The 24,000-nt window shown below is 33.7% G+C and overlaps 1 protein-coding gene across 3 annotated transcripts in view; it reads right to left on the minus strand.

The window, feature by feature from the left end:
* Window positions 1-1,322: 1,322 nt before the first annotated feature.
* LOC144971409 (uncharacterized) overlaps window positions 1,323-24,000 on the minus strand; it is a 195,258-nt gene continuing 172,580 nt past the window's right edge. For all 3 annotated transcript variants that reach the window (XM_078912264.1, XM_078912274.1, XM_078912280.1), the window contains 17 exons: window positions 21,171-21,236; window positions 19,934-20,036; window positions 19,230-19,337; window positions 17,838-17,922; window positions 17,219-17,327; window positions 15,879-15,934; window positions 14,419-14,545; window positions 13,639-13,745; window positions 12,644-12,746; window positions 11,577-11,733; window positions 10,235-10,310; window positions 8,530-8,596; window positions 7,296-7,381; window positions 6,707-6,833; window positions 5,435-5,476; window positions 4,896-4,971; window positions 1,323-3,108 (listed from right to left, as the gene is read on the minus strand). In XM_078912264.1, the coding sequence (XP_078768390.1) occupies window positions 2,456-3,108; window positions 4,896-4,971; window positions 5,435-5,476; window positions 6,707-6,833; window positions 7,296-7,381; window positions 8,530-8,596; window positions 10,235-10,310; window positions 11,577-11,733; window positions 12,644-12,746; window positions 13,639-13,745; window positions 14,419-14,545; window positions 15,879-15,934; window positions 17,219-17,327; window positions 17,838-17,922; window positions 19,230-19,337; window positions 19,934-20,036; window positions 21,171-21,236 (2,148 nt within the window). In that variant the 3' untranslated portion in view covers window positions 1,323-2,455. The remainder of the gene's footprint in view (window positions 3,109-4,895; window positions 4,972-5,434; window positions 5,477-6,706; window positions 6,834-7,295; window positions 7,382-8,529; window positions 8,597-10,234; window positions 10,311-11,576; window positions 11,734-12,643; window positions 12,747-13,638; window positions 13,746-14,418; window positions 14,546-15,878; window positions 15,935-17,218; window positions 17,328-17,837; window positions 17,923-19,229; window positions 19,338-19,933; window positions 20,037-21,170; window positions 21,237-24,000) is intronic.

Here is a 24,000-nt window from a genome sequence, read left to right on the forward strand (position 1 = left end):
TTTATACAAAGTTTGAACTCAACTCATGGATAAATATTTATGAAATATTTGCCTTGCGAAATATTTGTGCCGCATCTCCCTGAAGTGGTATTAAGTCATCAAGCCTAGGGTGAAGACAAGAAAAATCACTTTAAGATTGTATTGCGTATAACAAATTTTATGTTATTTTTACTTTCATCAAATGACTAAATTTTTTTGCTTAATCAAAAACATATTTACAAGTATAATGACCAAGCACATTCAGAGGCTTAACTTAGCATCTTTGTAATGGACAAGCTTTTTTTTTGCTACTTCAAAAGTTTTAAAGATAAAGCAATGAGGCCATACCAATGTGGGCTAGCTTACTTGTTGAGATACATGTAGGTCAAAACAAAACTCATTTTTAGGTTGGTTCTTTATGCTAAAAAGCTTGTAAAGCGCTTTGAGCACGTTGAGTGGATATTGCGCTATATAAATGCTCTATTAATTTTTTAAAAAAATTATTTATTTTTAATTTTTTTTTGGGTCTTTAATACAACCCTGTGGTTAAAACTCAGAACTAAACTGAATTGGGGAATTGTAAACGCTCAATAGGGAATGAGATTAGCGGAAGAGTAGCGTCCCTTGATTGGACGTCACCGGTGGAGAAGTTATTAGAGAGAGAACGTCATGTTGGTTGTGCGCTTGTGTTTCTCGTCCTCGCTTCCGGTGAAAGCGGCATGAGACACTTCACCGAAAGCGAGGACGAGAGGGACGCATGCGCAAAACCAATCTGACATTCCTCTGTAAGGTGACGTCCAATCAAGGGACGCTACTCTTCCGCTAATCTAATTCCTATACCAAAGTAGTTAACTGCCAGGCAAAACTAAAACAACATTTTTACTATTGACAGCTTAGTAGTAATTACTTAAATAAATATCAACAGCATAAAATCATGTGATAATATCCAAGTAAAAAAAGTTATCTCTCAAGAAAAAGAAAATCCCAAATATCTTTGTTATCTTCTCCGAAACCCCCCCCCCCCCCCCCAAAAAAAAAAAAAAAAAACCCCAGCCAGGGCCAACGCAACACAAAGATTTGTAATTTCAGATAAAGGACAGAAAAGCCACATGGAAGGAAACAGTAGAAAGTGTGGTACAATGGAGACACCCAGCACTTTTATCCCTAGCTCACAAGGAATTGCCAAGGGTCTCCTCCACCTAACATGTTAAAGAGAAACATTAGAAGAATTCAATTCACCGGAATGCAAATACATGTAAAAGAGGTTCTATTTGTCCCTCAACTTGAACATATTTACAACAATGTCCATTCCAAAATTTTGAAATACAATGTTTTATCGCAGATTTATTTTACTTTTTATTTCTTCTTTTTGGCATGAAATGATAACTGTGCCAAATTAACAAACACCGGTTCTTGGTAATAAATTTATAAAATTGACAAATTATAAATCACATAACCACAAAAAATTCCTAAAAATAACAGTCTTTGAAATGGATGTAAGTTAGTATATACACAAGTAAGTGAAAGTAATTAAAACAGATTATATCTTAAAACTCTTTCATCGGTATTTCATTGTAATACAATACAAATATACTTATCAAACAAAAAATGCCATACATTCTTTGAAATCATAAATAATACGTCAATATTAACATCATAATGCTTTCATGTAGAGTTATTGAACGTTCTAGTAATTCTCAAATAATTAAAATCAATATAAAATAAATTTCTGGATAACATTGCATATTATGCTCCATTGTGACCCTCCGTCTCAAAACAGTATTATGTCGGTTGAATCGGACGTTGAAAAGTGAATTAAAAATAACATTATGATGAGAAATACGAACTTATAGGGTTTTTTAGTTTGGCAATACCAGAAATTAAATTTATTTTCCATTGTAATAAAAATAAATTCTTCTTTCTTTTAAGTCTGTCGTAACTTCAATTTCTAAGATTCCTCAGACCACAGTTTGTTTTCTTTCTTTGAAGATGTAAGACCGTTCCACTGTCTGAATGTCGATGGTATGAACGAGTACAGTACAAGTGGGAATCTATTCTTTAGTTGGCTTCCTCTTATTTAAGCCAAAGTCTCATAATATTATTTGTGACTAGAGATTCAATTTTCAGCCCTTAGTTCAGCCTGACATAATACCATTTTGAGACAGTGGGTCACATTTATTCGATAAACTTGTGAGAGATGGTCTGTCTGATTGGAACACGTGTAGTCGACATTTGTCTCAAAGTGGTACTATATTAGGGTGAATTAGATGCAAAAATTGGATTATAAAGTCCAAATGTCCGGAAATAAAGAATTTTTTTTTTTTCTTTGTTTCTTTCAGAAATGATAGTTAATTCCCTAAATAAAGCATGGGAACTTAATTTAAGTCTTATATTTTGGGCAATAGATTCAAACCGACATAACACCATTTTTAGGTGGTTGGTCATTTATTACGAAGTGGTCGGATTGTATTCACCATCATAATTTTGAGATTTTTTGGTCCTCCTCGAGTAACAGACAATTAACTTCCAAGGGTGCTTTGACACTGATGTTCTCGTTGTATCGTAAACCCATAACGTACGATGAAAACCCAAATTCCCTCTTCTCCCTTGGTTCTTCATGGATTTCAACTTCAAAGTCAATTATGTTGGAAGTTTGTGTTGAGGACTTTGGAATAACTTGAGATTCTTGACTTTCGTTGCTCTCTCTAGAAGATGACGCTTTATGTTTTGACTTTGATTTTCTACCCGATTTGTTCTGTCCTTTTCTATAAAGTTGTTTTTGTTTCTGAGACGAGCTTGATCCTTCAGCTAATTGAGATGATTCCCTCCCTTTCCCCCTGACTTGAGACAGAGATTTTTCACTCTCTGTCCCCTCCGAGATTCCACTATCTGCATTGTTTGCAGCCGGTCTTGTTCTCGGTGCCCAGCTGTCTTTAGAATTTCCGATTTCTGACGGGCCCGAACAGCAAGCACCGGATGAACTGCTCGAGCTACTGCTGTTTAAAAGAAACCGCAGTTGACGTCTGTGTTTACTGGTATATCTTTCTTGATCTACCCGATCGCAGTAGTTGTGGATTTGTTCTGCTTCAACTCTTGAACGTACTTCCTGTTCATCGGGAGGGATGAAATCTGAAAATAAAGTAACATTTGTTATGATATATGTGTGTGAGTAATTGGGTAGTAAATATACAGGGGACCACTTAAATGTAAAGATTACCTAGATATTAATATTGTACGGAATCACTTCAATATAAAAGCGAAAGTAGAATCTTTGTTATTAGTTAAATTAATTGTTTACTTCCTCTTTTGTAAAACCGTTAGTTGAATAAAGTTGTTGATATCACCCCAAAGTGTTATCAAGTTAATCCGAATATTTATATCGCATCAAACATTACAACAACATTAAGACTCAAGTTTAAACAAATCTATAATGTCTGCTCTTTCAAAATCAATCTACAACATTTCAAACTTTGCTTCTCAACTCACTCAACCCTAACACAGACTATATCCGTTGTTTACCCGGGTTACTTTTACCCCATGCCTATTTGTTACATTTTTCTGAGACAAATTATAGCCGTAGTATCAAAGTTAATGTTTTTAGTTTTTGCATGTGCATGATAGTTGAATAAAAAAATCTATGTACATGCTCATTTTTAATAGATAGAATAAAGTTGACGTCAATCGAGTCTTTGTTATTGTTTTTGCCATCCGCGTTTATGAGTAATTCTCACTGGATTGTATTAACCAGCCTATAAAAGTTCATGGTTACACATAGTTTTGTGTGTTGGTCCGTTATACTTCCGGATGACAATGTTGTGAACTTCTAAGCCAAGTGCATACTATCTATACATTTTTTCAAATTTTGAAAAGTAGCAAAAATCTCTAGGATTGAGTGAGTTCACCAAAAAGGAATTATATATTATTGTAGTTGCATGACTCGGTGGTTTTTAGGAACAGTGTCTTGTCTTGTCACAAAAGGCAAGCAATGTTGAGGAGGATTTGTGGCCAGATTGAGAAATATGTGGTACAATCTACGAGTACATAGAAAAAGCAGATGCTCACATAGATGTGCTCTCATATTGCTTTGATAGCAGTATATCACAAATAAGGAAAAATGACACAATATTTTTGACAGCACGTTCAGAATTTAAATACCTATTTATTCTAAAACCCAAGTTCAAATGACATGGTATACAGGGGACATAATCGATAGAAATAATCATAATATTATAGTAATGAGTATTATATGGGTTGTCTCTCTTACATTCATTACAGTTTCCAAGGGCCAATTTGGGATGGGTAAATCAGAGAGTGCCACCAATATAATACATTATTACATAAAATATATTGGTATATTTAATGAACATGAAAAGTTTGTAAAGTGCAGTAATATAAAAATAATCTCATAATGAGTAACTAAATGTCAACTATGACCTTTGATACTGTGGGAGAGCGTGGATCATTAATAAGGTCATTGCTTTGTACCCAAAAGGTACCGAGTTTGAATACCCACCAAGCTGTGTGACTTTGAGCATATAGGGAATGAGATTAGCGAAAAAGTAGCGTCCCTTAATTGGACGTCACCCATAGTCTGTGACGTCACCGGCGGAAAAGTTATTAGAGAAAGAACGTCATGTTGGTTGTGAGCATGCGTCTCTCGTCCTCGCTTCGGGTGAAGCGGCTTGAGACACTTCAAAACCAAATTGACGTTCTCTCTGTAAGCTGACGTCCAATCAAGGGACGCTACTCTTCCGCTAATCTCATTCCCTATAACCTTGTCCAGGCTCACTTTGCGGCACAGCACTGCGGCTGATGCCTTGGTTATTAAAGTCTCCCTTTGGAGTAGACTCTCAAGACAAATTTCCCCTTGGGGACGAATAAATAACGTTTTATATATTATTTTGATGAATACTTACCTCTGAAAGCAGGGAACTCTTGTTTGCTTAAAAGATGCAATGAACAACTACATAAATGTTTCAATGACATTCGCATCTGTAAAAAGAAAAAAAAAAGATATTGATAATTAATCCTTAGAAGAATGGTGAATTAAAAATGCGAGCTGAATTCAAGAAGAGTTGTTTTATATATCTATTTGGAGTGTCATACAAAACACTACTCTGATCTTATCAACGAAAAACATAATTATTAGAAAAAAGGGTCAACAATTATTAAAAAGATAAAGGGCTCTAATATGAAATAACATTGCCTTTGATTTAAAAATGCCCCGCTTGGAGAAAGAATTTGATGGCTATTGAAAATATAGTCTACATAATATACGTAAAAGTTAAAATGATGGAACTCACATATTTGAGCCATTTTGTTTTGTTTTAAACATCGTCAAATTATGATTTAGTTTATCTTCTGTCTTTCAAAGTGTGTAATTTCTTAATTCCCTTTAATGAAATTAACCAATATTTGATGATATATATTTAAAAGGCACTGACAAATCACTTACCGGCTTTTTCAACAAAGAAAACATAAACACTGAAGATAAAACCTGTGAAGGAAAAATAATAATTAGAAAATCAATTCTGAATTTAAGAGATTAATTATTCATTAATGGTTTAAATAGTATAGCGATAGCTCTTTGAGCATTTATATAAAGCAATATTCAATAAACATGCTCAAAGCACTTTACAAGTGGTCGTAAGGCAACAGCAACACTTAACATGCAGGATGAGACATGACGCCTGTTAGGTGGTAATGCAAGATTTTTTTTCAACAGACGCAACACTGTTAAAGGCTAGATACTTATTTTACAACTGAGTATGGTGAGAAAATGTGAGTAAAAAGCCCTTTTCAAGGACTCAACTATGCTCTGCTCAGAGCAAGACTTGAACCCTGGGCATTCCGATCTGAAGGGGAGTGTCATGATACAAGACCACATAGCAGCAGAGACTTCTGACTGACATCCGTTGTCATCAAATTTATTCATTTGTTTATTGATGGTATGCATTTAGATGTAATACTCACCCGATCTGCCCACCAGGGAGTCTTACCAACACATAAATTTAAGTGTATTCTTAAACATTTGTAATCTTTTAAAGAGCAGTTGGTGACAAATAATTATTGCTTAACTGGCGGTCTGAAAATAATTGTTTAAAATGAGCTCTTTTATGTAGCGCAATAGCCACTAAACGTGCTCAAAACACTTTACAAGGGGTCCCTGACCAATGCAGGTCGAGACATGACGCCTATTAGGTGATATTACAATATTTTTTGGACAGAGACAACGCTGTTAACGACCAGGTACTCATTTTACACCTGAGTACAGTGAGAAAATGTGAGTAAAGAGCTTTTTCCAAGGACTCAACGATACGCCGAGTGAGGCTCGAACCCAGGACCTTCCGATCTGAAAGCGAGTGTCATAACACTAGACCACATAGCCGCAATAACCTCAACTTCACTCACTTTATAAAGACTTTAATTTTTGGAGCGCTAACTCCGCCCAAAACTATAGGGAATGAGATTAGCGGAAGAGTAGCGTCCCTTGATTGGTCGTCACCCATAGTCTGTGACGTCACCGGCGGAAAAGTTATTAGAGAGAGAACGTCATGTTGGTTGTGCGCAAAACCAAATTGACGTTCTCTCTGTAAGGTGACGTCCAATCAAGGGACGCTACTCTTCCGCTAATCTCATTGCCTATTTGAAGCTTTGATCAATTTTGATAACTGTTGTGCCCAATTCTAAGTTTATAACTGATTAGACAATAAATAATGTAACTCACAAGTAACAAGTCAAATATGAGGAAAAGGACTTGTGGGGTAATGCCTTTAGTCTTAACATGGAGTGTGCTGACACAGAATAGTGTGATGAGGAGTACAACGGCAAGCTCACTGCGGCCATATTCCAACCTATCATGGTGAATAATAAAATAATAATAAAAATATAGTTATCATTAGGATATAGTGGTATGATGAGTTATCTTAATTTTATCACTTATGATAATGGTGATGATGATAATAGTGATGCGGAAGATATAATGATGATGATGATGATGATGATGATGATGATGATGATGGTGATGATGATGATGATGATGATGATGATGATGATGATGATGATGATGATGATGATGATGGTGATAGTGATGACGATGATGCTGATGACTAATATTACAATAGTAATAATGGTGATGATGAACCTGACGATGATAATAATGATGATACTGATGATGATGATGATGATGATGATGATGATGATGATGATGATGATGGTGATGATGACGACGACAGTGATGAGGAGGATGATGATGATGATGACGATGATGATGATAATGTTTCTAAAGTCCATTCCTTGCACGTGCCAATACTCACATCATCTTCCACCTTTTCCTGTAATGATAATCACTGTTCCACTTAATGACGATAAAAATACACAGAAGAGAGATTACAGAGTGGCACTGCGGAAATAAAACAAAATATATAAAGGTTAAACAGAGACTGTTTTTTAAAAAATCTCACCAATAAGTGATTATATCAGACATTATGTTGCCAAATTATTTCCCTTTTTGTAATCTATATTAATAATTTACATATTATATATTTTGTATGAATGAGTTGACAAGATTGAGCTCAATCAAATCATAAATGAAATTATAGTAATAATAAATAAATGAATGAATAAATAAATAAATAATAAATAAATAAATAAATAAACAAAAAAGCAAATAAATATGAAATGAATAAATAAATAAACCAATAATAAATAAATAAATAAATAAATAAATAAATAAATAAATAAACAAACGTGAACATTTCTATATCGCATTTTCACATTTTTTTTTCGCGGATTTAACATGATCGATTTGCTTCAAATTGTTTCATTTATTACCCCAGCCAGACATTTAAAACCATATTTCCATTTCTTCCAGTACCAGTCGACAGTTAGGCATCCTTTTTGTACTAACACACTAACACGCTGTCACTATAGCCAGGTATTCATTCACATTATGAGTCGAGTGGGATAATGCGTGTTAAGTGCGTTGCCCAAGGACACAATGTTGGGATCAGAATTTTCCACGATCACTGACACCCATCTGGCCACTGACAAAACTTAACATTGCTGCTTGGCTTTTGTGACAAATCGAGACACCTAACCACTGAGCTATCGAGCAACAAATTTCACTGATCTTTACATACACGATTCATTATATGAATGTATTGGCTTCTGTACATCCATCACCATTACAATAAACCAAGAAACTGTCGGATCATTGAATAGGTGAATGATATTGATGCTATGTCTTAAGGTAAAATATTCACAACATTCACCAGCCTGAAATAACTTACCAATACACAAAACTATGCGTAACCTTAAACGTTTATAATCTGATTGATATAATTTAGGTAGAACTTATCATTTGAATGGCTGTCTAAAAACAAAAACAAAGAACTGAATGCCGTCAACTTCGTTCCTTCTATAAGTAAAAAATGATGTGATGTGGAATTATGTATCTGATATCATTAATAAAAAGATTTGATAAGATTTATAATGTAATATAATATAATACAATCTGAGAAAGGACGTGAAAAGAAAAAAAGCACTCACCATGATCAAAATTATAATTGGAATAAGAATGCTATAGAAATGGTGATGATGGTGATCCCAGAAACACCTGAAACGACACAGAAATAGAAAATGTAAATATGTTATGACATATCTAAATGTATCCAAGAATTTAACAATATGTTAATATGTTATGAAATAAATGTATCCAACAATTTAACAATATGTAATTATGTTATGAAATAAATGTATCCAAAAATTTAACAATATGTTAATATGTTATGAAATAAATGTATCCAAAAATTTAACAATATGTTAATATGTTATGAAATAAATGTATCCAAAAATTTAACAATATGTTAATATGTTATGACATAAATGTATCCAAAAATTTAACAATATGTTAATATGTTATGAAATAAATGTATCCAAAAATTTAACAGACGTTTCTCAACAATTTTATTATAAGAAATCCACTAGAGCTAATTGGCTCATTTAAATCAAGTGTTGAAATTAGATTAGAGATAAATAGTAAGAGATTGGAGGATTCATTTTCTATGCATGATTGTACCCCATCAGGCCAATATCTAAAATCTAGACTATGCAAAAAAACATTCAGGATTAGAAAAAAAATGTCCTGTGATTTTCTAAAATGATAACTTCTAAGTACAGGATTTTCTGGGTTCAACAGGCTTCATGTGGAAATTCTCTATACTAACTGATGATGAGAGACAATCAATATAATGCCCAAACAGTTATTATATCTTTTTAAAAATAACAAAAACTTCACACAGCCTTACCAAACCTAACTTGTCAATGTGAGTCGAATTTTGAAATATTAGTGGTGAGCATTAAAAAATTATTAGTCAATCGCAGTTCCACAAAAAATTCACTATAGAAGACCACTCCTCGAAGTCTTTAACCCTCTCCTGACCACCCATTGGAAAATCGTCACATTCATTACGATGCAACCAACAGTTTTCTTTTTCTGATTTCTTTTGTTACAATTATAGCTATAAAAATTCGACACTGTGTTACAGAGCTCATTTTTCCTAACAAAATATAGAATATACTCGTTGCTAATCTGTTTGAAAAAAATTTTTTTTGTCTTGGGCGAGTATGAGGTTTAGAGTAAAATTCTAAAAATAGCTGGTAAGGAGAGAGTTAAAAATTTGTTGAACAGTACACAACTTAAATCAGACGTTTTTGTTTTTGATCCAAGTCCAAGCAAATCAAAGTCAGAAAAACAAATAAAATCAAACAATCCACTAAAAGATTTTCTCTACTAAACTACTGATATTATTGGTTAGAATATTTGTGACCCATCATCTCAAAACGGTATTATGTCGGAACGAACCATATGCTTAAAAGCCGGATTTAATGTTAAACTAGTCAAAAATATAAACTGATGGCATTAGCACCCTAAAATATGGTATCCATTCTCCTCAATAAATCGTATAAACTCAACACAAGTCTGCTATTTCTGGCTATAAATTCAATTTTCAACATCTTAACCAACCCGACTTAATACCGTTTTGAGGCGAAGGGTCACATTTATCACTGTAGCTTAAAATTCCAAATAAATGCGATGATTTAGTAAATTTGCAGCTGAGTTCTAAAATTCGTAAAAATACGAAAAATTCACAGGATTTGACAAGTCAGCTCACCTATTGCTTATCTTTACATTTTAAACGAAAAGTGTATGCGGGCACACATGATAATATTACAGAAAACATGAAATCCTCACCAATGATCACAATGCCTGTCGTAACCAATGAGCTCCATCATCAAGACGACACACACCACAGAAAGAAGTGAAACACCTGGAAAGTGGGACACAGGGAAATAAGTGTCAAATCCAGTCTTTTTAAGACAAAAGTACAGAAAACATCAACATATTTAATTTATGCTATATTTGTACAACTATGTGGTCTAGTGCGTCGTATGACACTCGCCTTTAGACCGGTAAGTCTCTGGTTCAAGTAGTGCTTTGGGCAGCACAAAGTTCAGTCCTACGAAGAGACTATTTACTCACATTCTCTCACTGTACCCAGGTGTAAAATGAGTACCTGGTCAGTAAAAATGTTGTGTCTGCCGAAAAAAAAATGTTTATTGCTTAACAGTCATCATGTCTCGTCCTTTATATTAAATGTTGCTGTTGGCTTACGACCTGTTTAAAACGCTTTAAGCACGTTTAATGGGTTTTGTGCTAAAGGGAGAAGCGCAATATTTTCCTCTTTGCAATGCCATTGTTTGCTTATATCATCCTGACTGAGTGGAAGATTTGATTGTAACTTCTTTTTTTTTGTAATGAGGAAATTTTAAAGCAGTGATTTTAAAGGTTATAAAAATTTGAGACAAAACCAATGTGTTTTTCTTAGGTGTAATGAAGGGACACCTAAATTCAACAATTATAATTTTTTTTGGTAAAAAAGGAACTATTGAGTAAAATGTAATTTCAAAGGCATAACATTGATTGCTGTCTTCTTCTGCAAGTTCCATGCCTGTCCCAGGCTTCAGAGGATTCATGAGTTGTATCTCTCCACATTTTTCTCTCTCACTGATTCTCTTAGTTCATCTGGTGACTTTCCAGTGAAGTCCTACAGCTCTGTGTCAGCAACGTCTTACCCTAGAACATTTATCTTGGATTTTGATGTTGTCTGCCCAATTGTAATCATAAAAGAAAGTTGGCCATTTCTATTACAAAGTTCAACGTCCAATTTTTATCACACATTGTGTACTCTAATCAATAAATAATAACTTGAAATTGAATGTTAGCTTCAATTTAATTACAAAAACAGATCAAATGAACGTTTCGGGTTTCCCCTTATTCATCTTAACTACGTCACTACCACATTATCTCATTCATTTGTAGTGTTTCATTCATCCTGTTTTGCTGATAAAGGAGAAACCTGAAACGTTCATTTGATCTGTTTTTGTAATTAAATTGAAGCTTACATTCAATTTCAAGTTATTATTTATTTCTTCCAGCTTCAAGCAGCAACATTTACATTTCTAATCAATATATTATCCTTACAAAAATACCTGAATTGAGGTTGACTTTTTATAAAGATATATAGATAACGTACCCCATCCGAAAACCACAAATTTGCTGCCTCCTTTTGAAATGAGGGAGTACATTGTGATATGGACGCCAGCAAACAGTTGGACACCATCCAGAAACAAAAACGTGAACGCTGCCACAAGGAAGAACTGAAGGAAGACTTTTCCCCAAATGCACATCGTCTGCAAACAAAATAGAGTATATCGTATGAAAATCTAATGGGAGAAATGGAATTTTTGATTGGTTAGTTAAAAAAACCCCCATAATATATAAACCAACAAAAAAAGAGTAAGGGGTTAAAAAAAAACAAATGACTAACGCGAAAATTCCAAGACATTCAACAGAAATTGCTCACTAAATTTGGTATTTTGTTGGAATGAAATAGATTGGAATGAAATAGATCAAAGTAAATTGAGTTTAAAGTCATTGTAATCGGGTTTGGGAAATGAAAATTGTCTTGATGTTTAAACCTCTCCTTACCACCCATATGAAAATCGTCACATTCGTTACGATGCATCATCCAATATTTTTCTCATTCTGATTTCTTTTGTACATCATAATATTTGAACATAAATGTTTGCTATAGTTCAAGTATATTAACACTGTGTTGAAGTGTTCGTTTAGCAGAAAAAATATGTATAGATAGTATGCGCTTGCCAAAGAAGTTCACAACATTGCCATCCGGAAGTATAATGGATCAACACACAAAACTATGTGTAACCATGAAATTTTATAGTCTGGTTAATACAGTTTAGTGAGAAATACTCATAAACGTGGATGGCAAAAACAATAACAAAGACTTGAGTGACGTCATCTTCGTTCTATCTATAGCAAGAACTAACAGCTTTTGTGTTTGAGTGAAATAAATATATTTTTGTATAAGATTGGGTGTGAAGTTTTGGGGACAATTCGGAACATGGCTGGTAAGGAGAGAATTAATAAACAAGACTCACTCACTCACTCCAATAAAGTTATCTATTTTTCACTCAAATTTTACAAGTTAAGACTCAAACTCAATTTTAGACATCAGGTTAACTCCAACATAATACCATTTTGAGTGGATTGGTCACAAATAAAATGTCTGCCGTTTACCTCATCATCAGCTTTGAGAATACACGTGAGGCATGTGGCGTTGAGTCCAAAAATAGACAGGAGGAAGTTGAGATGGATGATGTGTTTGACATGTCGCAGGTATCTGGAGATGAAACGAGGCCAGTTAGAAGTTTATTTTAAGGTCTGAAATCATTAAAAAAAGAAATCCGGGGAAACTTGTTTTAAATATGTGAAAAGGGTGAAGGACAAAATGTTTAACTAAAGCTAACATAAAATTAAAATTTAAAAAACAACTAAAATAACAATTAAAAAAAATGTAATGCACATAAACAGATACACTTAAACACATACATACACACAAACACATACACACACACACACACATACACACACACATACAAGCATAACGTAAAAAGAAAAAAAAGAACCCAAGGAAAAAGGAATCAAGCACAAAACCACAGCCCTCCTCCGATCTCCCAGGAATAAAAGGACATTTAAATAAAATGTATCCAAGTCTTTATCTATTATTTATCTATTAGTTTTGTTTTTGCATACCAATAATTTCCTTTTTGCTCGTCATAAAGCACAAAAAAACCCACAAAAAACTAGAGCTTTTACTTTTATATAGCGCAATATCCAATAAATGTGCTCAAAGCGCTTTACAAAGGGCCCTGACCAACAGCAACATGTAACACGTAGAACGAGACATAACGCCTGTTAGGCGATATTACAATTTATTTCCTACAGAGACAACGCTGTTGACGGCCAGGTACTCATTTTACACCTGAGTACGTAAAAGAATGTGAGTAAAGAGTCTTTTCCAAGGACTCAACTATGCGCCGAGTGAGGCTTGAACCCAGGACCTTCCAATCCGAAAGCGAGTGTCATACCACTATAGACAACATAGCCGCACAAAAACACAAATATATCAGTAGTCCATCCGGTGACCAATTCATATCTACTTGATATTCAAAACAAATGTTAGGTGAATTTGTATACACAATGTTGTAAATTGATATCTTGTTGATACTAACCTCCAAGATATAAAATAAACAGCCAATCCAAAGCCAATACAACACATGGATAAAACACACGCCACTATGAGTACAATGAATGAGTCTCCTGGTTTAGAAAGCAGAACCTGAAACAGTAAAAAAGATGCATATGTTTGCATAAATTTACATAAATTGAATAAATGTCTCTTTACATAAGCAGGTGACTATTAAGAGCCTTTTAGAGGAACTAAAAGATTATAAAACAGTAATAAAAACAATCAAAAAAAAAAAATACAAGTTCGCCTTCCTACCGAAAATACAAAACAAAAACAAAACCAAACCAAAAAACAAACAAACAAAACTTTAAAAAACAAAAAAATCAATCAATACAAGAACTTGTCGCCTTCACCTTAGCTTAACATATTATGAGCGGAGATTGAGACTAAAAATGTCTTAATTGATGGTATGCATTTAAGTAAACAATTCACAAGGTTCTGTGCAACAAAATACTGAACTTTATAATGCCTATTCGTTTATGGTATTTAAGAGAAAATTTTATGAGAACTTATCACCTCTAAGCAGTCTAGACAGAACTACAAAGAGCCGAGTGATGTCAATTTTATTTATTCTACAGAATGAATGAAGATGACGTCACTCAGCTCTTTGTTATTGTTTTTAGACCACCAGTTGGGTGATTAGTTCTCATTAAAATATGTCAGACTATAAACGCTTAGTGTTACACATTGTTTTTGGTGGGCATTTGTTTCAAGTAATTTACTTAAACGCACAGCCTCACGAAAATAAATCAGGGCAACTTACAGTCTCGTTAACTGGCACAGTGACGACAGTAAAATGTCCAGGGATGAGACAAGCACAGCTGGTCAGGTTTTCAAACGTTTCTATAGTGTGACAAGAATATTTCCGCCACTCTCCTTCTGTGGTTTCCCTGAAAGGCATTATAAGGAAATTTCCAATTAAAGAAAAGGAAATGATCTTGAAAGATACAAAAATTAAATTATGAAACACAAACAAAAATTCTTGATTTTGAAATAAAAATTATCACACGTTAAAGGGGGTCCCAATTATCAGTTGTTATAGCACTCGCCTCACACGCAAAGGGACTGAGTTCAATCCCGGGTGATATCGATATTTATTTTCTAACCCTCTGTCTATCCAGCAGTGATTGGGTAGCTGGGTCTGTTAGATGTGGTGGAAATAACTTTATGATAGACTAGTGTCCTGTACAAATGGTAGCAAGCAATTGATATTGCTCATTTCGCTCTATAGAACTCGGGATAACTCCCTCTCTATGGGCTCTGAACAAATAATGTTTAAAATCAATGGTATCATCAAAAGGAGACGATTTTATGATCCGAAGCCTCATATTACTTACAGTTCTATGATGACATTCATGTTCTTTATGATTCTTCTAGATTTTTACTTATTTCATCCTTAACATTCAGAGCTAGATTAAGTACAAAGAGGTTGTTCTGGGGCTTTTTGACAGTTTCAGGAGAAAAAAAGACCAAAAAGTTAATAGAAACGGGAAACAAACAGTTCAATAATTGAAACCCGCAGGGGATAAAGGATTTATTTGTTTGACAATGATAATTCAGAGATCTGTGCATAGTAGTTATAATGTCATACAAACATGTTCCAATCTGACAGTTGGATTATTTCATTATAGTAACAGACTGAATATTGTGGCCTAACCTTAACCCCCCCCCCCCCGCCCACCCCCCACAAAAAAAAAACAAAAAAAAAACAAACAAACAAAAAACAAAACAAAAAAACCCCACAAAAAACAACAAAAAAACCCAAAAAAACAAACAAACAAACAAACAAAAAAAACAACAAACAAACAGAACAAAAAATACAAACAAACAGAGAACAAAAATAAAAATAAACTTTAGCATTCATATATAAGTCAAAGAGATACTAAGCTGCTATAAGCAATGGACTGTAAAAAGTAATAAACAAATATGTATTTAACAACTTTAAAACAAAACAAAAACAAACAAACAAAATACCAAACCTTTCGGGCTCAAAACCCTTTTTCAACCAACAACAACAAAAAAAAAACCCCAATAAAAACATAAATCCTTTACTGAAAATCCAGATCGACGTCTAATTCTTAAGCTGTTATATTTCTTTTTTGTGTATTACCATTTATGTCGTGTAATATCCACCAAATGTGTTTAAGCGCTTAGATTAATATCAAATGTATTCCATTACAGAGTAAATCAAAGTAAGAGTATTTATAAAATAGTTCCACTCACTTGTCTTTTCTTTGCCACGAATAGCAAAGGTTTGTAGTCCTCCCGTGTGTGTGTCTCTGTGGAATAAAACGGAAATAAAACACTGAGATGTGAGGTATGTTGGGCGACATTTATTTCTAATATTCCATCAACGTGGGAGATAATAAATAGGGCGAGGATGATATTGTGAGACTACTTGGGCGTATAATATTTGTCTTGTACTGTATGAAGTAGAGATTTTGGTTCTATTTGGTTTACTCTTCTTCTTCTTCTTCTTCTTCTTCTTCTTCTTCTTCTTCTTCTTCTTCTTCTTGTGGAAACCTCCAATTATTGTCGAGGATGACTCCCCAGTTTGTAGGGTGTTACATTTTAAACTTTTAAAAACATTTCATAAAAAATAAAAACATTAAAAAATTATTCTGGGGTAATAAATAAGGCATTGGAATTGCAAAGTGTATTGAGCATTATATTTTCAATTTCTTAATTATTCCCCCTCGTATTGTCTTCATGAATGAATATCCATTTGGTGAAGGAACGCTGTTATCTTCCTCGGATATGCCCATACTGTTTAGACTGCAGAGTTGTGTTACCAGGCCAAAAACCTCTCTTGCGCTTGCATATTTCGGGAAGGTCTAGAGTATATGGCGACTGTACGAATCCGAGGGGAAAAAATATGACCACCTCAGACTTTGAACAGAAATGAAAGTATTGGCTGGGACCAGGCGGAACTCAACTGGCTGACTAACAATGTATGAAGGATACCCGGAAGAACTTTCCTGCTATATTTTTCATGAGCAACAAAGACGACTGAAGAAAATGATGATGATGAAGATGATGTTGAAGTTGATTGTAGAGGCAATCATTTTTATCTTGGAACATAGATGGTGCAAGGGCCTTTTTACCGACAATTAAGGGAAATTTCAAAATGTTGTTCAGAAGGAAATTTAAAACTTGCCGACTGTAATAAACTACTGTTTTTGTCCATGAAAACACACAAGGATTACAATGAACATTAATCATTGACTTAGATTATTTGATTTTGACCATTTTCAGGAATTATAGTGACTAGCCTCTCTCTCTCTCTCACTCTCTCTCTCTCTCTCTCTCTCTCTCTCTCTCTCTCTCTCTATATATATATATATATATATATATATATATATATATATATATATATATATATATATATGGAAATTCAAGAACACAAAAACGGTAAAATTAACAAGATTAATTATTTGTTTACGCACCACAACATCAATCAATCAGATACCACTATTTATCCGACCTGTATTTTAATAGGAACAAAGAAGAAAGGACGTGTTATAAGTATAACTTTCTACAAAACGATGGCTACTTTTCCTTACCTGAGGACCAGGGCTATGTGGAATTTCCACCAAGTAATAGGGCGACTTCTGACTGTTTTTCAATGGAATCACTGACATGATGTCAGATGTAAACATTTCTTTGTTTAAACTGCGAATATAAAAAGTAGCACAATGCATAGAGTGTTAGAGAGAACTGTATAATTATTCGTGAAATGCAGTTTAATGTCGCATCATTCATTCAAAGAATTTCATATCAAAACACTCTACTCTAATTTCATGACATAATAGGGAATGAGATTAGCGGAAGAGTAGCGTCCCTTGATTGGACGTCACCCATAGTCTGTGACGTCATCGGCGGAAAAGTTATTAGAGAGAGAACGTCATGTTGGTTACGCGAGGACGACAGACGCATGCGCACAACCAACATGACGTTCTCTCTCTAATACCTTTTCCGCCGACGCAGAGACTATGGGTGACGTCCAATCAAGGGACACTACTCTTCCGCTAATCTTATTCCCTATATTGCTAAGAGGAAGAAAACCTGAATAATAGGTAGCTTATAAAGTTACTCAAGCATTGAATCTAAATTCTAGTTTGATTTGTCTGAAAAGGGGTTATGACAGTGCCAGACAAAGCAAAAACGATTTAATACACTTACCTATCCCTGTTCTTTATATCCAGCACAGTCAAGATTGAATGGTCATAATGGACGGATAATACTTCTGTCCATTTATGGACTTGCACTGTACAGAAAACAATCAAATTTGTAAATTTGTAACACGTATTATTTAATACCGATTGAATTTAAGCGATTGTGTGTGGTGTGTGACAGTTTAAGGGGCAGCGTGGCTCAGTGGTACTGTTTTTGCTTCCTACCCGAAAGGTACCGAATTCAATCACCCGCCGTTGCTTTGTGTGGCCTTGAGCAAGTCACCTCGCCCTAGCTCACTTTGCGGCGCTGCTCTGCGGCTGACGCCAGGGTTATTCCAGTCTTCCCTTGGAATAGACCTTAAAGACAAATTTCCCCTTGGGGATGAATCAAGGGAATTTTATTTTAATTTTTTATTTTATTTTTTTTCCCAACAATTACAGACAAAATGCATGCAATATACTTTTTCAGCCAACAAGTGATATCAGAACCATATGTAACCTATTGTAACAAAACGGTACTATGTCGGGATGAATCGGAGCCTGAAAGGATGTATTTTGAAAATAAAATAATGAAAAATGCCAAAAAATATATTTATTCTCCATCGTGACGAAGAGAAATTAGCCTCCAATTTCGTAGTTGTGACTATAAATTCAATGTCCAGCAATTAATCCACCCTGACATAATACCGGTCACATATTGTTTGTCAGTGCAGAGTAGTAGCACAATCTTGGACTCACAAAACACACCCCGATTTGAAGTGTAAGAGTTTGATGCAATAATCAGACACAAACCTTGACAATATGTACTTGGCAAGGAATTTTGCACAGTACGTCCATGAGTGTTTAAGTAACTGACTCTGCCTATCAATGAGTTCTTTGCGGATTAGATTAGTGCCGTATTTGAAGAATAACAATCAGATGTTATTGTCCGTTCAACGCTACAAGAAATGGGATAATCTTCATTTCCATAACTGAGAGACTAACTACAAATAACGTAAACATATTCAGAGAAGACATGAGTAGAGGTCTTCAGACAGATCAACCTTTTACGCTTCATGATAGTTCGCAAAAAAACAATAAGGAACTTATGTTTATTTATTCATTTATCTAATGAGTTACTGATTTTATTTATATAATTCTTTCCTTTTTTTTTTTTTTTGTTAACTTTTTAATTTATGTATTTTTTTTTTTTTACTTTTTAATTTATGGTGTTTTTTTTTTATTTTTAATTTTTTTTAAAGGTCAATATACCTATACCTGTTTATTGTCGTATTTAAAAGACGGAGATAAATCTAAATTGGCAAAGCAACGACAAACATAGGGTGTCTCCCATGACTGAGGTTAAAAAACAAACAAACAAAAAACAAAACAAAAAACAATAAGGAACACAAATAGTTACCTTCTTTGACCTCTCGTTTCACAACTTGCTTGGAAGATGTTGTCAGTGGAACGTTAACCATTTTTGTGATCTCAAGTTGCTGCTCTTGAACTTTAGAAACATCCAGTCCTGTTCAAGAAAACAATAAGAAAGGATTGAAATACAAACATTCTGCAGTTATAATTTGGTCTTGTTGTATGACACTCATCTTTGGATCAATAGGTTGAGGGTTGTTCCGCTCTGAGCAGCGCTTATTTGAGTCCTTGGAAAAGGCTCTTTACTCACAATCTATCAACGTGGTCATTTTAAAAGATAAACAATATAATACGTAAAGCTTAACTCTCTCCTTACCAGCCATTTTCCGGATTTTCCCCCAAAACTTCACACCCAACCTATACAAAAATAGATTTATTTCACTCAAACACAAACTCAGTTAGTTCTTGCTATAGCCCTACATTTATTTATTTTGCTAAACGACCTCTTCAACACAGTGTTAATATACTTTAACTATAGCAAACTTTTTTGTTCAAATATTATGATGTACAAAAGAAATAATAATGACAAAAATGTTGGTTGCATCGTAACAAATGTGACAATTTTCCTATGGGTGGTAAGGAGGGAGTTAAAGGTAACCAACGCTTTAAAAACTAAGACTTATACAAGTCAATAGATATTAATATTTATATCTTCACACGTTTTAAAAATATCAAAATTCATTTACTCACCAATCTTAGTAGACTTGGCATGTGTTAGAGTGATGAGTTTATGTTTGTGTAACTCAGTCAACATTTCCACTATCTGCACCACTCTAGCCCCTGTTTGTAAATCCTGAAAAAAAATTAAAAAATTAAAATGAATAGATTTTGAACACACATTTATTGATGCAATGAGAATGACATTGAATGGCGCTACTGGAAGAGGGTTAGGACGATATCAAAAGACTGGACGAAATGTATGGAAAATGTTCAGGTTTTATTTATGTCCCTCCTGACGCTGAGAGATAAAGAGTAAGGTAATATGCCTTACCCAAGGATGCAGTTCCGGTAGCGTAGTTTTGCCCAATCACCCTTTGCTTTTGTGACACCACCACTAAATTGGTGACATCGTAATATTTTTGATATTATGTGACAGTAAAATCAGGGTTTTACCCAAACCAAAGAGACATAATAATATTCGAGTCTCACACTCTTGATTGTTGGAATTCTGGGCGTGTTCCCGATCACTACATGATCCTGCGAGTGTTTGCGTTGGGAACAAAGTGTGTATTTCAAAATGCAAGAGTATAAGAAATCTTTCATTTGCCCCCCAGTTGATCCAATCGACTTCCTCATCTCTGATGATTGAAAGACATTTTCAAAAACTACTTAAATAGTATATTTAAAAAATAAATCTAATTTTAGTGAAATTTAACATTTGATAATCCGATGCCACAAATTATTATTATAAACCTAATATCATTACACTATTTATGGGGAATGGTCGACGTGCACTTATCTGCAGCTCTGATAACCCAATTCCTAAAGGGCTCATCATGTTGTAATGGAAATCTCAAAATAAGGACACAAAACATTGCCCATTATAACAATGTTAAACTAGGCCCATAAGGATTTTTGGATGTCAAACCTGCATATATGTACACATCGGGAACGGTAGAATAATATATCATTTCAAATGGTCGCCATCCATCGATGATGACAACATTTTAAAGGCCATACATCGATCATGACAACATTTTAAAGGCCATACATCGATCATGACAACATTTTAAAGGCCATACATCGATCATGACAACATTTAAAGGCCATAGATCGATGATGACAACATTTTAAAGGCCATACATCGATCATGACAACATTTTAAAGGCCATACATCGATGATGACAACATTTTAAAGGCCATACATCGATCATGACAACATTTTAAAGGCCATACATCGATCATGACAACATTTTAAAGGCCATACCTCAATCTCGTCATCTGACATGCTGGTTGTCTTCTCCAAAATAATGTTCAGGAAATCCACAATCTCCTTTAGATAGAGAAAAAGAAAAATTAAATAGAATTAATAACATCTGACTCGTCATCTCAAATCGGTTTTATTTCAGGGGGATCAAGATGATGAAACCTTAATTTTAAGTCAAAATGATTAGAAATAATATGTGAATTGATTAACGGCACAAAGACTAAACTCACTTCCCTAAAAAAGGGAAAAAACAAAACAAACAAAAACAAACAAACAAACAAACAAAAAAATAAAAAGAAAAAAAAGAAAGAAAAAATAAACAACCCAAAAATTCTTCAGGTATTGTCAGATTCATAATTTTGATTTTAAAACCAGTTTTCAACACGTTTATATGCCCAATATAATACGTTTTTGAGACGATGGGGCACACATTCGATATTAGGTATGAGATGTAATTTGATGAGATGCCATGATATAAAACACGACATTTAACTTTTTTCATGATATATAAAATGACATTTAACTCTAGCCATGATATAACACGTGACATTTAACTCTTGTCATGATATAAAACATGACATTTAACTCTTGCCATGATATAAAACATGACATTTAACTCTTGCCATGATATAAAACATGACATTTAACTCCTGCCATGATATAAAACATGACATTTAACAACTGCCATGATATAAAACATGACATTTAACTCTTGCCATGACATAAAACATGACATTTAACTCTTGCCATGATATAAAACATGACATTTAACTCTTTCCATGATATAAAACACGACATTTAACTCTTGTCATGATATAAAAAATGACATTTAACTCTTGCCATGATATAAAACATGACATTTAACTCTTGTCATGATATAAAACATGACATTTAACCCTTGTCATGATATAAAACATGACATTTAATTTAACTCTTGCCATGATATAAAACATGACATTTAACTCTTGCCATGATATAAAACATGACATTTAACTCTTGCCATGATATAAAACATGACATTTAACTCTTGCCATGATATAAAAAATGACATTGAACTCTTGTCATGATATAAAACATGACATTTAAGGGGCGGTTTGGGTCTTTTCAAAAAAAAATTTAATTACCTATATTGGGCGGTTTTAATCATTCTGTATCATCAATATAGGTTAAAAAACAACATTTATGGTGAAAAATTCTAATTATCTGTGTTGATACCCATTTTGCGATCTAATTTGGGGGTCTGACGTCAAAAAATATAACAATCTTGTGGCAAACGTTCCACAAAAACTAATGAAGGAATGACCTCCATATTCTTCCCTCTTGTCAACATTGTACCATAGTGTGTCACCATAGAGAGATTTTACGGCTTTAGCTTATGTAATTTTTATTAGATCATTACAAAGTTGAGAATCAAAATGTTATGAAAAAATTGATGTAAAAAATTCAGATTTAGGATTATAATTTAAAATTCACAAATCTTATCAAAATAATCTCTCTATGGTGACATAATACATTATTTCCGTCATAACTGTGGAAATTTTCAGACAATTTCATTGAATAGATTCTGAGAAACGTTTGACACAGTTTCCCATACCCTTAGAAAAATGACATATTGAGAAAATAGCAAAATGGCTTCCCGTTTTTCACACATTTCTTACTACCTGTACCATTTTCGACTGTGTATTTCGTGCCTTTATAGTCTATTTTAAGAATTTGGACTTCAATTATATTATTTCTAAGATAATAAAATATCATTTTCCACCAAAATCTCACAATCAAATTTTTGGAGGATTTTCCTAATAATTAGACCCAAACCGCCCCTTAACTCTTGCCATTATATAAAACATGACATTTAACTTTTGCCATGATATAAAAAATGACATTTAACTCTTGCCATGATATAAAACATGACATTTAACTCTTGTCATGATATAAAACATGACATTTAACTCTTGTCATGATATAAAACATGACATTTAACTCTTGTCATGATATAAAATGTGACATTTAACTCTTGTCATGATATTACACATGACATTTAACTCTTGCCATGATATAAAACATGACATTTAACTCTTGCCATGATATAAAACATGACATTTAATTTAACTCTTGTCATATTACACATGGCATTTAACTCTTGCCATGATATAAAACATGACATTTAACTCTTGTCATGATATTACACATGACATTTAACTCTTGCCATGATATAGAACATGACATTTAACTCTTGTCATGATATAAAACATGACATTCAACTCTCTTGCTTACACCAGACAGTTTGGACATTTTTCTGAGTCTATTTATATGGTTTGAGAAATGACAACTAATATCATAATTAGTTTGATTAGATCGGAATTTGAAAGGTGTGAGTGTTTTGATACAGACTGTATGAATAAGTTCACTAATAAGGCTGGGGTCAGATCTTTGGCTAGTTTGTGAGAACATGAATTGAGATGGAATAAATGCCTCAAATTATAACACGACGAGCTTATCTTTATCAGTTAAAACGCACATGTGAGTAAAGAAAAGGTGATTTATTGCTCTCTCTGCTTAAACATTGTAAAAGGAAACATTTTTTGTACTTATCACTACATGCAGTTTGAGCACTCACTCTCTCTCTCTCTCTCTCTCTCTCTCTCTCTCTCTCCCCCTCTCTCTCTCAAACACACACACACACACACACACACACATAAAAACAAAAAGGAAAAAAAGGAAAAAAACCAACACAAAAAAAACAACCTTTGACTTTGTGAACAAACAATGAAATGGCACACATCATTCGTACACATTAAGGATACACACACACACACACACAAACACACAC

Source organism: Berghia stephanieae, chromosome 1 (genome assembly GCF_034508935.2).
Source record: "Berghia stephanieae isolate SIO BIC M18660-M18661 chromosome 1, UCSD_Bste_1.3, whole genome shotgun sequence".
NCBI lineage: Eukaryota > Metazoa > Mollusca > Gastropoda > Nudibranchia > Aeolidiidae > Berghia > Berghia stephanieae.